This window comes from Melanostigma gelatinosum, assembly GCF_949748355.1.
Source record: "Melanostigma gelatinosum genome assembly, chromosome: 9".
Classification (NCBI taxonomy): Eukaryota; Metazoa; Chordata; class Actinopteri; order Perciformes; family Zoarcidae; genus Melanostigma; species Melanostigma gelatinosum.
In genome coordinates this window covers 26,434,042-26,447,747 of record NC_136642.1, presented here as the reverse complement: position 1 = coordinate 26,447,747, position 13,706 = coordinate 26,434,042, and the positions used below count along the sequence as shown (strand labels likewise).

At 46.1% G+C, this 13,706-nt stretch overlaps 1 protein-coding gene across 2 annotated transcripts in view; it reads left to right on the top strand.

Annotated features, from left to right (window-relative positions):
- wdr26a (WD repeat domain 26a) overlaps positions 1-13,706 on the top strand; it is a 38,738-nt gene that overhangs the window by 9,867 nt on the left and 15,165 nt on the right. For both annotated transcript variants that reach the window (XM_079275574.1, XM_079275575.1), the window contains exons 2-6: positions 946-1,045; positions 1,187-1,243; positions 10,790-10,926; positions 11,962-12,059; positions 12,708-12,864. In XM_079275574.1, coding sequence (XP_079131700.1) covers positions 946-1,045; positions 1,187-1,243; positions 10,790-10,926; positions 11,962-12,059; positions 12,708-12,864 — 549 coding nt within the window. The remainder of the gene's footprint in view (positions 1-945; positions 1,046-1,186; positions 1,244-10,789; positions 10,927-11,961; positions 12,060-12,707; positions 12,865-13,706) is intronic.

Sequence of the window (13,706 nt, the reverse complement as noted above, 5' to 3'; positions counted from 1 at the left end):
AATTGAAATAAGTATTTCAAATACAAGTAATAGAAATACTGCCCATCTCTGGCCGTGGTCCGCAGTAGATGAGACAACACTGGCCTGAAGTTTTTCATGGAATTTAAACTGTTTGTCATCCTGTTCAATGGAAAAAAAAATATGAATTATGTTATTGTCAAATTCAGCTCGGTGGATATGTTCGCCATAGTGAAGAATTGCTCCTAAACATTCCGAAAAAAAGGTCAAGTTGGGACAAATGCAGTCATTCTGCTCAATGTTGTTTTATTTTCAAATAGAGTTTGCATGTTCTATTTACTCTTCATGATTCTGTGTGTGGCAGCCTGTGAGAGAGGAGCACAGTGTTTACATGTCAGTGTGACCCATAGTCATGTCAGTATACTGGAAGTCCTCACAGTTAAATGGGATGCAATACACTATCAAAGGGCCGAAAGTTCTAGGAGGAAATTGGTCCTTGGTGGATATTTGAGGCTCCATTACCAGCCTGTTACAAACCGTAGTACAGACACGGTAAAACAGCGTTGTTACAGTCCTTGGCAATTTTCTCAGTCATTCAGAAAAAACTAAACACAAAAAGAGAACTCCGAGATGGACATCTCTCTACACACGAAGCACAACTAACCAGGGCTGTACTCCAGGGCGTTTTTCTGTCTGGACATATGGAGCTTCTATTGAGGTTTAGAAATGAAGCTGTAAATAATCTGTCTCATATTTTATCATGATTGGATTACCCCTCCCCCTCCCCCCCCCCCCCTCCCCTCCCCCCTGTGCTGCTGATGTGGCTCTGTGCTTACGGTCACACAATCATATGTTATTTATCAGTCGGTCACATGACACAACTTTACTTGTTCAAGTTCCAGTCATTGCATTGAAGATTGATCATGAGTGCTGAAGTTATTCTTATGACGTTGATTGATTTTTCCTCTGCTGTGTCATTGTTGACAGTCAGACGGTGGACCTCCTGATGCAGGAGTCGGGCTGCAGACTGGAGCATCCCTCTGCCACGAAGTTCCGCAATCATGTCATGGAAGGAGAGTGGGACAAGGTGAAATGCATATCTACATCTAATGTCTAATCTACCTGTGCTTGAAATCTATGCTAGTCAGTGTTTGTCTAGTAATTGTCTTGTCTTTTATGAATCCTTCCCTGTTTGTGTTGATCATGCTTTTTCCCTCTCTTTATTCAGGCTGAGAGTGATCTGAATGAGCTAAAGGCGTTGATGCAATCTCCAAGTGCTACAGTGGTAAGTGGCAAGCCCAACAATCCTCAGACCACTGACAGACAGCTTTGTCTTTATGCCGTGTTCAACAGACAACATTTTATGTAAGCTTTGAAAATGGGGACAAAATAAAACAAACCACCAGTAATTAGTGCTTGCGTTCAAACATTTATGTCGGTACCACAGAATAAAAAATGGAAACCATCAAGAAGTTTCATCGAACAACCAAAGAAACAAGCACAGGATAAACACAGGGACATAAATCTAGACTTCAATGAGTACTTAATGTCAGCTCGGAGAACAGAAATACATCAAGCATGTCAAGTTATTAAACTTGACATGCTTGATGTCAAGCCCCTGTATGTTAGCCGTTAGCGATGCTGCTAACGTTACTAGCTCTCCTCCTGTTGATTTAAACACGATTGATTGTTTACAATGAAATATTATCAGGGATCAGCGACTAGAAAAGCATAAATGCAGATGTCCTGATTGCATATGTTACTGAACGATGTCAGTCAACTTTATTTCACACTGACGTTTAACCTTAAACTGTACAATGAATCCACAGTTCACCTGTGTGCCGAACCGTGAGGGGGGGATCCGTGCAAATCACGGATCGACAGTGGTCCGTTACATTTAACGTTATCCGCTATATTTTGACAATGTTAAAATTGACCTTGACCCAATACGAAGGTAAATGTTGGGCCAAGGTAAATTTTTTGAGTATGATGCGTTCAGGCTCTGTTTCACTGAACAGAGCCTGAACGCATCATAATATAACCGAATGGAACCTTCGTTCATTGGCCGTTAACAATGCTGCTAACATTACTAGCTCTCCTCCTGTCAATTTAAACACGATTGGTTGTTTACAATGTAACATTATCAGAGATTGGCGACTAGAAAAACCTAAATGCAGATGTCCTGATCGCATATTTCACTGAATATTGGTCGATAACAATTTTGAAATGAAGTTTTACTGACACTGTGATGGTTAACTTTAAACTGTGTAATTAATACGGAGTTCACATGCGTGCGAAACCGTGAGGGGGGAGGATCCGTATGGATCACAGATCAACAACTGTGGGCTATCATATGGTCCATCCGGCACTTTCGCCAGTATTTGACAGGCCACCCCTTTCGCATCATCACAGACCACAAACCCCTTCTCTCCTTGAGGAAGATGGCTCTGGACATTGACCCCTATGACTGGACAATTGAATATAAACAAGGAACTAAACACGCCAATGCTGACTCTATGTCCCGTCGTCCTCTGACAGCTGAAGAAACCACCACTATGGTTGCAGCCAATCAGGTGAGATGTGTTTTCATTCACACGCAAACAGACACAGCAGAGTCACTGCCTCACCTGCTGAAGACATAACATCACACGTGCAGTCTGCTTCGCCTGATACTGCAGTGGTAACTATGGACAATTCACTCATGAATCTGAACAGACCGTTCCTCATCCAAGCTCAAAAAGCTGATCCTGTGTTGCAAATAATCCTGAACTGGGTGTTGACTGACAGTAGGCCGCCATTTTCGAACATTAAAGCAGTCTCACCTGACATGAGACAGTACTGGAGAGACTCCGCCTTGTTGATGGTCCCTTATGTCACAAGGTCAGACCTCCACCAGGTGACCCTGTTTTACAGACTGTAGTACCCAGTAGTTCATCAGATATCAGAACCGTTTATTGCCAATGTATGTAACATACAAGGAATTTATCATGGCAGGTGGTGCATAACATTAGACAATAACATTGAACAATAAACAACAATCAACAGTGCAAGAAATAGAAACATATTCAAAATGTACAATAGAATATAAAATAAAGTGCACGACAAACGGATAACAGGACTGTAAACAAGTGTAATGTAAAAGTGACAAGTGTATTTAAATATGAAGGGATGTGCAGGGAGGGAAGGAAATTGTCCTGGGGATGACAGAGTCAGTGGGGGACCCGGGCTCTGTTAATTGGCCCGACTGCGGACAGGAAGAAACTGTTCGTGTTGTGAGGTCTTGGTCCTGATGGACCTTAGCCTCCTACCAGATGGAAGGGGCACAAACAGTTTTTGTCCAGGGTGAGAGGGCTCGGCTACAATCCTTCTTGCTCGCTTCAGGGTCCTTGAAGCGTACAAGTCCTGGAGGGACGGCAGATTGCAGCCAATCATCCTCTCGGCAGAGCGAATGATGCGCTGCAGCCTGCCCTTGGCGGTGGCTGCAGCGTACCAGACCGCGATGGAGGAGCAGAGGATGGACTCAATGATGGCTCTGTAGAAGTGCACCATCATTGTCTTTGGGAGGTTGAATTTCTTCAGCTGCCTCAGGAAGTACATCCTCTGCTGAGCCTTTTTAGTGATGGAGCTGATGTTCACCTCCCACTTGAGGTCCTGGGTTATGATGGAGCCCAGGAAGCAGAAGGACTCCACAGCATTGACAGGGGAGTCACACAGGGTGATAGGGGCAGGTGGGGCTGCGTTCTTCCTGAAATCCACAACCATCTCCACTGTCTTTCGAGCGTTGAGCTCCAAGTTGTTCAGACCGCACCAGGTCACCAGATGGTCAGTCTCCCATCTGTAGGCGGACTCATCCCCACCAGAGATGACTCCAATGAGGGTGGTGTCATCTGCGAACTTCAGGAGCTTGACAGACTGGTGACTGGAGGTGCAGCTGTTGGTGTACAGGGAGAAGACAAGAGGGGAAAGAACGCAGCCTTGGGGGGAGCCGGTCCTGATGGTCCGAGAGGCTGAGATGTGTTTTCCTAGCTTCATGTGCTGCTTCCTGTCAGACAGGAAGTCTGTGATCTACTTGCAGGTGGAGTCGGGCACGTGCAGCTGGGAGAGCTTATCATGCAGCAGAGACGGGATGATAGTGTTGAAGACAGAGCTGAAGTCCACAAACAGGATCCTGGCGTAGGTTCCTGGGGAGTCCAGATGCTGGAGGATGAAGTGAAGGGCCATGTTTACTGCGTCATCTACAGACCTGTTGGCTCTGTAGGCAAACTGCAGGGGGTCCAGGAGTGGGTCAGTGAGGGTTTTATGTGGCATAGGAATAGGCGTTCAAAGGACTTCATGACCACAGAGGTCAGGGCGACGGGCCTGTAGTCATTGAGTCCTGTGATCCTTGGGTTTTTGGGGACGGGGATAATGGTGGAGGCCTTGAAGCAGGCTGGTACATGGCATGTCTCCAGGGAGGTGTTAAAGATGTCTGTGAACACCTGAGACAGCTGATCAGCACAATGCTTCAAGGGTGGAGGGGGAGACAGAGTCCGGGCCGGCTGCTTTGCGGGGGTTCTGTTTTTTAAAAAGCCTGTTGACGTCACTCTCCAGAATAGAGAGTCGTCACTGGGTGGGGGGACACTGGGATGGGTGATACAGAGACATGGGCCCCTGCTGGGCTGGGGGAGGCGGACCTGGTGTTCTGGGGCTGTTTGATGGAGCTATGGGGGATGGAGTCAGGACTGTCCCATTGTCTTTCAAATCTACAGTAGAACTCATTCAGCTCGTTTGCCAGGCGGAGGTCATTCATGGAGTGGGGGGTTTTTGGCTTGTAGTTGGTGATCTGTCTGAGGTCTCTCCAGACAGAAGCAGAGTAACTTGCTGAGAGCTAGTGTTGCAGTTTCTCAGAGTACAGACATTTAGCGTTCCTCACCGCCTTGCTAAATGTGTATTTTGCCTCTTTGTACAAGTATTTGTCCCCACTCCTAAATGCCTGATCTTTCTGAGTTTTGCTCTAAACCAGGGTTTGTCATTGTTGTAACTCACCCTGGTGCTTGTTGGAACACAGCTGTCCTCACAGAAGCTGATATATGAAGTTACAGCCTCTGTATACTCATCCAGACTGTTGGTAGCAGTCCTGAAGACATCCCAGTCTGTACAGTCCGAGCACGCCCGAAGATCCTCCAGAGCTTCACTGGTCCACTTCTTGAATGTCCTTACTACAGGTTTACAGAGCTTGAGTTTCTGCCTGTATGCAGGAATCAGATGGACCATGACGTGGTCAGAGTGTCCCAGTGCAGCACGAGGGACGGCGTGATAGGCCCCGCTGATTGTTGTGTAGCAGTGATCTAGAATGTTCTCCTCTCTGGTTGAGCATTTAATGAACTGTCTGTATTTAGGGAGTTCATGGCTGAGGTTTCCTTTGTTAAAGTCACCAAGGACAATCACTAAAGAGTCCGGGTAGGTCCACTCCACACACCGTATCTGTTCGACGAGTGTCCGCTGTGCCTCTTGTACGTTGCCCTGCGGCGGTATGTAGACAGCCTAGAATGAATGAAGCGAACTCACGGGGGGAGTAAAAGGGTTTGCAGTTTATGATGAAAGATCCCAGATAAGGAAAACAGTGCTGTAGAATCACTGTCACATCGTTGCACCAGCCGCTGTTGGAGTAGAAACAGATTCCTCCATCCTTCGATTTACCGGAGAGCTCCGTGTCGCGGTCCGCTCTGAACAGCTGGAAGCCAGCCAGCTGGAACGCGGAGTCTGGTATCGATCCACAGAGCCAGGTCTCAGTAAAACACAAAACGGAGGATGAAGAAACGTATCTGTCTCTCCCCACCAGTAGCTGAAGTTCGTCCAGTTTGTTGCACAGTGAGCGGACGTTGGAGAGAAATATGCCCAGCAGCGGTGTGCAAAATCCATGTGTGCGGAGACGCACAAGCGCGCCGGCATGTTTCCCTCTCCTACGGCATTTCACTGCATGAGTTAAGGTGAGAGCACCTTTGACGAGACTGTCCAGTAATTCCACAGAAGTTAACAAAAAAGTTGGAAGTAAGTCTGCTGGAGTTGTTCCCCTGATGTTTATGAGCTTGTCTCTGGTGAAAGAGCTCCGGGTATCGCAGCATAAAACAGTATTTACAACAAAAACACAACGCAATGAGCACCAACACACCGAGGTAGCCATCCGCGGCGCCATCTTAGATCTTAGATCAGAAGGAGGCTTTTAAAAACATTACATGGACATTCACTCTCAGAAGACACTGCAAGGGGCACAAGTCAGATGCTATTGTCCTCACATAAAAGCACTACTATGATTGTCGGTTGAAACACAGCCTATGAGCCAGGTGACTTGGTGTGCTTTGACCTTCCTGCCCTTGTTGACAAAAGCTTTCACCAAAGTGGTCTGGCCCTTTCAAAGTGCTGCAAATGTTAGGCTCTGGCAGTGGTGACATTGGAGTGGCCTATGAACTGTTGGATCCGCCCTCACCTTCAGGAGGGGCTGCAGCAGCAAACAGCCCAGGTCCCTTATTGCTTACTGTACTCTCTGGCTCGAGACCAGGCCAGCCACTGTGCCTCCAGATAGGACTCAGACTAATATTAAGGAGCTGCCACTACCATAACACATGTGGGAGACAATACTGCCACAGATTCTTCCAGTGAACTGTTTCCGGTTGTGCTGCCTTTTTGAAGGAGTAACGACCAAGTCTGGCCTCTGTATGCGTCCCCCAGTACGTTATGGAACTGTTGGATGAACTTTTGCTTGTTCTTGCTGGTGGATTAACAAGCATCTAGACGGAGAAAGACTGTTATGGACAGACAAAAAAAAAGTGTATGCTTTTCGACTTTCTTTATACTCTTTACTGTTGCTCCTTTTTTATTACCTGTTTATATTGGTGTTAAGCGTAAGTTGGTAAGGGTACCTTCGGTTATAAATTCAGCTATTTTGAAGTGAGGATACTTCTTTTGGTGGGGGGGATGTGAAATTGTGTGACGTAAACATAATTACATAAACACAGGTTTAAACATAATTGTGCATGTGCAAACACAAGTTCTCCCACACAACTTCCCTTCTCCGTTCTCTACACTGACTCCCTGTAAGAGCTCGCATCCAGTTTAAGACTCTGGTGCTAGCCTACAGGGCAGTGAAAGGAACAGCTCTTTCCTATCTCCAGGCCATGGTCAAGCCCTACACCCCCACCCGACCACTTCGCTCTGCTACCTCGGGGCGATTGGTTGCCCCGTCGCTCAGAGGTCCTTGTGGCCAATCGACCCGGTCACGGCTGTTTTCTGTCCTGGCACCACAGTGGTGGAATGAACTCCCCACTGATGTCAGGACAGCAGAGTCGCTGCCCATCTTTCATCAGGCTGAAAACTCACCTCTTCAAGAAGTACTACCCCGAGCCTTCCACTTAGCACTTCATTCATATTCATTTGTCTCTGCACTTTCGCTCTGGTTTATGCTCTTAGACGCTTGTGTAAACGAGGAGATGCACTTATGACTTCTGGTGACTAGTAGTTCTCTTGAACACCTATGTTGAATACACTTATTGTAAGTCGCTTTGGATGAAAGCGTCTGCTAAATGACTCATGGAGTTAGTTTAGTATGATATTGAATTGCTGTATCATCTTGTTTACACATTTAGAATCTACAGTACAGTATCTAGTTAGTTGATGATCTGATAGCAAATATGAGCACTAGTGGCCGCTGTTCACCCGGCTGGAGGTGATAGGGTTAAGTGAGGAGGGAGGAGAAGTTGGTTTTGGGCTTTTCTGGTTGAGATGTCACTAAAGTTATGAGGAGAACCCAGAATGTGTTGGACCGATTTATTTCTTATCATACACTCACGTCGCTTACAATATCAATAAATTAAGTCATCCAATACATTCACCAACACAGTTTACAGCACTAGTTTTTATTTCAAAATATCCTTTTTCCAAAGTCTTAGTTCACCATAACACCATTTTTACCCAATGCCCAGGATTTTCATCCTAAAGTCAGAGCATAACCTGTTTGGTTTGTGATTGGCCAATCATCTCAGAGACTTCATACACGAGTGGGGCGACTGTGGCTCAGTGGTAGAGCGGGTTGTCCTTCAATCAGAGGATCGGCAAGTTGATCCCCCGGCTCTGCTAGTCCATGTCGATGCGTCCTTGGGAAAGACACTTAACCCCAAACTACTCCTGCAGGCTGTTCCTGCAGTGTGAATGGTTAGACAGTACTGATGGGCAGGTGGCACCTTGCATGGTAGCCCCTGTCATCAGTGTATGAATGGATGTGAAGCGCTTTGAGTGGTCTGAAGACTAGAAAGATGCTATGCTATACAAGTCCAAGCCAAAAAGCAAAGGCTGATGATGGCGCATGTTCTGCTGTGACAATGCTGTCTGTACGCCTGTCTGCCCTTCTGCCAACTTCCGAGTCCTATTCGTCCAGTATTATCTGTCACTAAGATTGAACTGTACAAGGTGATCTAGATCCGTGGTTCTCAACTGGTCTGGCTGCGGGACCCACCATCACTCCTTAATGACAAGCCGGGAACCAAATCGAGGACAATGTTCAACTTCTCAAATGTATTTAATGGAAAGATGGTTCAGTTTGAACCTGAGCTGAAAATGTCCTCTGCAGTCGTAGTGTAGGGAGCTCTCTTGTGCAGAGAAATTGTTCCTGCCAGTCCCCGTCCCACACGTTTCATGTAAACAAGTAAAACTGCTTTATGTCTGTAGATTCGTCCATTTGAAATGCAAAATGACCACTTGCCTAAATTCGAGCTGTGGTCTGTTTTAGGTCATCCGACATGTCGTCAATTCGCCTACTTAGTGTCATTTGACGGAGGTATAGTTTTCAGTTGATCCCCTGCTGATATTAGCATTACAAGGCATTAATGGCAAATATTGTTAAGGAGTGTGAATAGACTGCACTCTGCTGACTAAAGAATCCCCTTCAAAATAAAAGCACAGGATTTCTTTTTTTTTGAGAATCACTGGTCTAGTGGGTAGCTCAGCTGCTACCGCTGTACTCAAATCCACACCACTGTCCTTGTAACGGGCCTCTTGAATTACCTCGTAGCGGCGAGCCCACAGTTGAAAAGACTCCAGGCCATCGTTGTGAAATGGAATGAAATAAAGGAATGCCTCGTGGTGCTCCCGATGCTCTGCTGGTCGGCGGCAAAACTTGCGTTGGAGCTACACTTGTGCTCGTGCTGGCTCACCCGCGGGGAATGATTCATCATCAGACATGACTAGTTTTCTCTCTTTTCTTTAGCTTTCAGACGGAATTAGATGACCGCGACAGTTTATAAACTCACTTGAAGCTAACAAGCGGGGGGAAAAATTCAAAGGAGGTGGTAATGACGAGCTGGCTTACTGTATTTCAAGCTAAACTAAGCTAGCGGGTAGCGTGGCTGCCGTTAGCATTTAGCTACTCACAAAGTTGAGCAGAATCCCAATGGACGATATTCCACGAGAGGACACATCCCACCGCTGCCACCAGTGTAAGCGTCGTGGGTGTATGATAAAGGAATTAATCAGTCCAACACTTTGGGTTTTTCTCATAACTTTAGTCAAGCTTCCACGGAACCGCACAAAGTCAAATCACTCTCTCGCTACTCTTCTTCTGCCGTCACACTATCCCCATCACATCAAGCCCCCTAAACAGCGCCGACTAGTGGTCATATCGGATCATCACAGGATTTCAGTTTTGCATTCAGAATAAGTATATAGAGAGAGACAATCTTCTCTCTGATCTTGTTTACTTATGAAGGCCATATAGAGCTATCACAGTAACAAACGTAATCATAAACACATTGGTTGTATAGATATGAATGGTGAAGTCACACTCACAAAGCATGATGAATGAGACAGGGTCCTTCTTTCAAGACAGACCTAGTTTTGCTGCCATTGCCACAGAACGCGCACTGAGGACAGTCTGCCAGGTTAGCAGTCGGGCAGGAACAAGGGATTCCCTCCCTCCGCAGGGTGAGAGGGAGCACTACGTGATTCATAACACAATATAAAGAATTCAAATACTTTGCACTAAAATGTTAAGATTTGGACGTGAACGTGAGGGTTCACAGTTTTCTGTGAGCGTTTCGGTGTAGAGCAGAGACTCTGGTACAGACACAGGAAACAAGGTGAAGTAAAATGCAAGGTTCTTTACTGGGCACCAAGCAGTCAACAGGAACACGGTAAACACGAGGGATGACCACTGGAGACAAGATGAGCCCACCGGGAGGGACAAGGCCGAAACATGAAGCACCCCGGGGGAAGAACAAATGACAATCCGACAACCGGAACAGGGCAAGCAGAGGAGTATAAATGTGTGTGGGGTGATGAGAAGATTGCAGGCAGGTGAGTTGAAATGAGTGGGGTTGCCAGAGGGAAAAGCCATGGGCAGGTGATTGGGCACAGGTGAAGAGAATGAGCACGATCAGGAGAGACACACACACACAAGGCAAAGCCCAACCGTGACAGTGAATCCATCAACTAAACATCGACTAATTCCCATATATGTTGGTTTTCAGCAGAACAAAGAGGTTTAGGTGTTTAGCCAAAGAGGTTTAGGTGTTTAGCAACTCTTTGAGGATTATTTCATTTGACCGTATTGATATTTGTATTGATTTTGTTAATGAATAAAAACATTTTCCAAATTGTTTGGTGTTTTTCATGCATGTTTGTGTTTGTTGAAGAAAACTCAAACTAATATCTAAAACCCAAAATTGAAAACAAGACCTATCCTATGCACCAACATCCAAATAGCTGAATGTTTGGGTCCAGGCCAAAATGTCAAGAGTAAATGTTGCAGAACACACAGTTTGGATGACTAATATTTTGTTATTTGGGCCTTGTCCTCCTGTAGCGGATGAAGTTCCTGTTGCTGCAGCAGAAGTATCTGGAGTATCTGGAGGATGGAAAGGTCCTGGAGGCCCTGCAGGTCCTCAGAGCGGAACTCACCCCTCTCAAGTACAACACAGAGCGTATCCACATTCTGAGCGGGTCAGTTCACCAGCAGACAGGGAAGCTGTCTGGACTGTGTATGGAAGCGGAGTTTTCATTTACACAGAGAATACAACAACAATTACAACGTGAAATGTTGCTCATTGTCGTCATGTTTAAATTTGACTTTTTCCATGTTGCAGTAGAATGTGTGAAATCCCCCGGAACTGTGGTTGAGTACTGAAGCTGCAAACAACCTTTGTGACAGAATTCCATTTTTGAAAGGATGTAGATCCTCTAAAACAACAAGACCATCACAGAACACAAAAACACTAGCACACTAGAAGCCAATCCACACAGACGGGGTTCATCTCTTTCCATCAACGTACATGTATTACTCTCCTCAGTGGTCCTCAGAGCTCCTCCTACTGAGAGCAGCTCCAGATAGAGCTGTCCATGCGCTCTCTTTTCCCAATGTTTGCAGTAGTGGGCAGATACAGACTAAATAAACAGAGAAATTGTTCCAAACTGTGATCTTTATTCTTGAATAGCAGCAAAACAAGTAACCCTTCATTAATGAACACTGTCTCACCCACATGTCCCTGCTAGACCAGCGATGGTACAACCAATGTGAATTTGGTCAGACAAACGTATCGTCCAACCATTGGACCAACAGACCCGAGGGTGTCAGCCTTAGTTGAAAATTTGACCTGAGGGTGGAGCTTGAGGAAATATCTTAGTCACCATCAACAATGAAAACAAGACTGCATCCTCTGGGGACCATGAGCGTCCACAGCGAATAGCATGTGGTACATGCTCAAAACAAGACGAGTTGCTGAGATATGGAACTCTGGACCAAACTGACCTAGGCCAAATATATACTTGTAAGAGACACGGATGGCTTTATTCTTGTCATAGGCAGTAATTGCAACAATAAATACGAAAACAAAGTGACGCTGGTGTTAGTCTAGTATTGAAAATCAATGGCATTTTCCTGCTTGTTTCTCATGTAGTAATTGTGAAGGAGGAGCCTTGATCATATGAGTTGGGATTTGTCTGAACACAACTGAGAAAATGTCATCACGTATTGTGAAGGTACCTGATGTGCAGTCATGCAGAGGACCTGCGAGCCAAAGCAGAGTGGGAAGGCAAAGGCACGGCATCCCGAACTAAGCTGCTGGACAAGCTGCAGAGTGAGTGCAGTGCGATTTATTCTTCTCTACATAGTGAACACTTTGTACTGTCATTTCTATGTACAGCAGTAGCAGCCACATTAACAGCAGTGGGTAGTTATCATCTGTAGTATGTGTCCTGGCTATTCTGCAATCTAGCAGCTGTTCCCTACAAGCCTTACCTCAACCTGTGCAGAGTATCTAGCAGTATGTTCATATTGGCCATAATTAAATATTAAGGCAATATTAAAACATCATGTGGTCATTTACAAAACTTAAATCATTCTTCTTTTACTAAATTGTATGAAACAAAAGCGAAAAAAAGAATCTGTTCTTTGCAGAATTCTGCTTTTCCGAACATACACATAAACATCTCTGTGATGTACACAGAGTTACGGTGTTATGGGTAGCTCTAGGATGCAGAGGAGATCAGAAACGTACTATAACTACAGTAGTATAAATAAACAACCACACAATCGTCTCTGAGTGACCCCCATGCATGTTCACCTGCGTTCAGCCTGGAGAGGCAGAAGCCCACCTTAAATAAGTACGAAAGATGCTCAATGTGTGCTAAATCTTTCTGGTTGATTCCAATGCTGTGATGTATTATACTGTAGCTGGTCACTATATGTTCAGAACTCATTTGAATCTTTCTCTGTGTGCATACAGCATACCTGCCTCCGTCAGTGATGCTGCCTCCTCGCCGCCTGCAGACTCTACTGAAACAGGCGGTTGAGCTGCAGAGGGAGCGCTGCCTCTACCACAACACCAAGCTGGACAGTGGACTGGACTCTGTGTCTCTGCTGCTGGACCATGCCTGCAGCCGGTATGTACCTACACATACCAGGCTGTTTGAAAAATCCAGTTTTAATGTTTGATTGTCTGTGAGACACTACTACTTTATGCAGTATGGGCCATAGAATTATATTCCTGTCTGGTTGGAAACAATATTCAGTCCTTTGAAAACACCTTACAACACCCTTTATTTTCGAATCAGTTCAAATGTGGGCCGTGCATTTTATACCTGGGCCTTCACTGCTGTCCTGCAGCTGAAACGAAGCTTCTGTGAGAGTACCCGTCTGTGAGTGCTTTGGGGCGGCGGAGGGGCTCACGATAGCACCCGCTGCTCGGTCACGATAGCACCCGCTGCTCGTTCACGGTAGCACCCGCTGCTCGGTCGCGATAGCACCCGCTGCTCGGTCGCGATAGCACCCGCTGCTCGGTCGCGATAGCACCCGCTGCTCGTTCGCGATAGCACCCGCTGCTCGGTCGCGATAGCACCCGCTGCTCGTTCGCGATAGCACCCGCTGCTCGTTCGCGATAGCACCCGCTGCTCGTTCACGATAGCACCCGCTGCTCGGTCGCGATAGCACCCGCTGCTCGGTCACGATAGCACCCGCTGCTCGGTCATGACAGTAACTTTAGAACAGTACGTGCTTTAACGTCAGAGTCAAAACACCAGAAAAGTCGGACAAATCTTCTGGACAACACCAGAAATAGTCGCTAGATTTGTCGCTAGTAGCTTTTGACAAAAAAAGTCACCAAGAGGGTTTGGAAAGTCGCCAGATTTAGCGAGAAAGTTGGTAACACAGGCTAAATATGTCCCCAGAGCAACATTGGACGTAACAATAGTTCCCATCACATATTAAACCAAACAAAAATCCATCT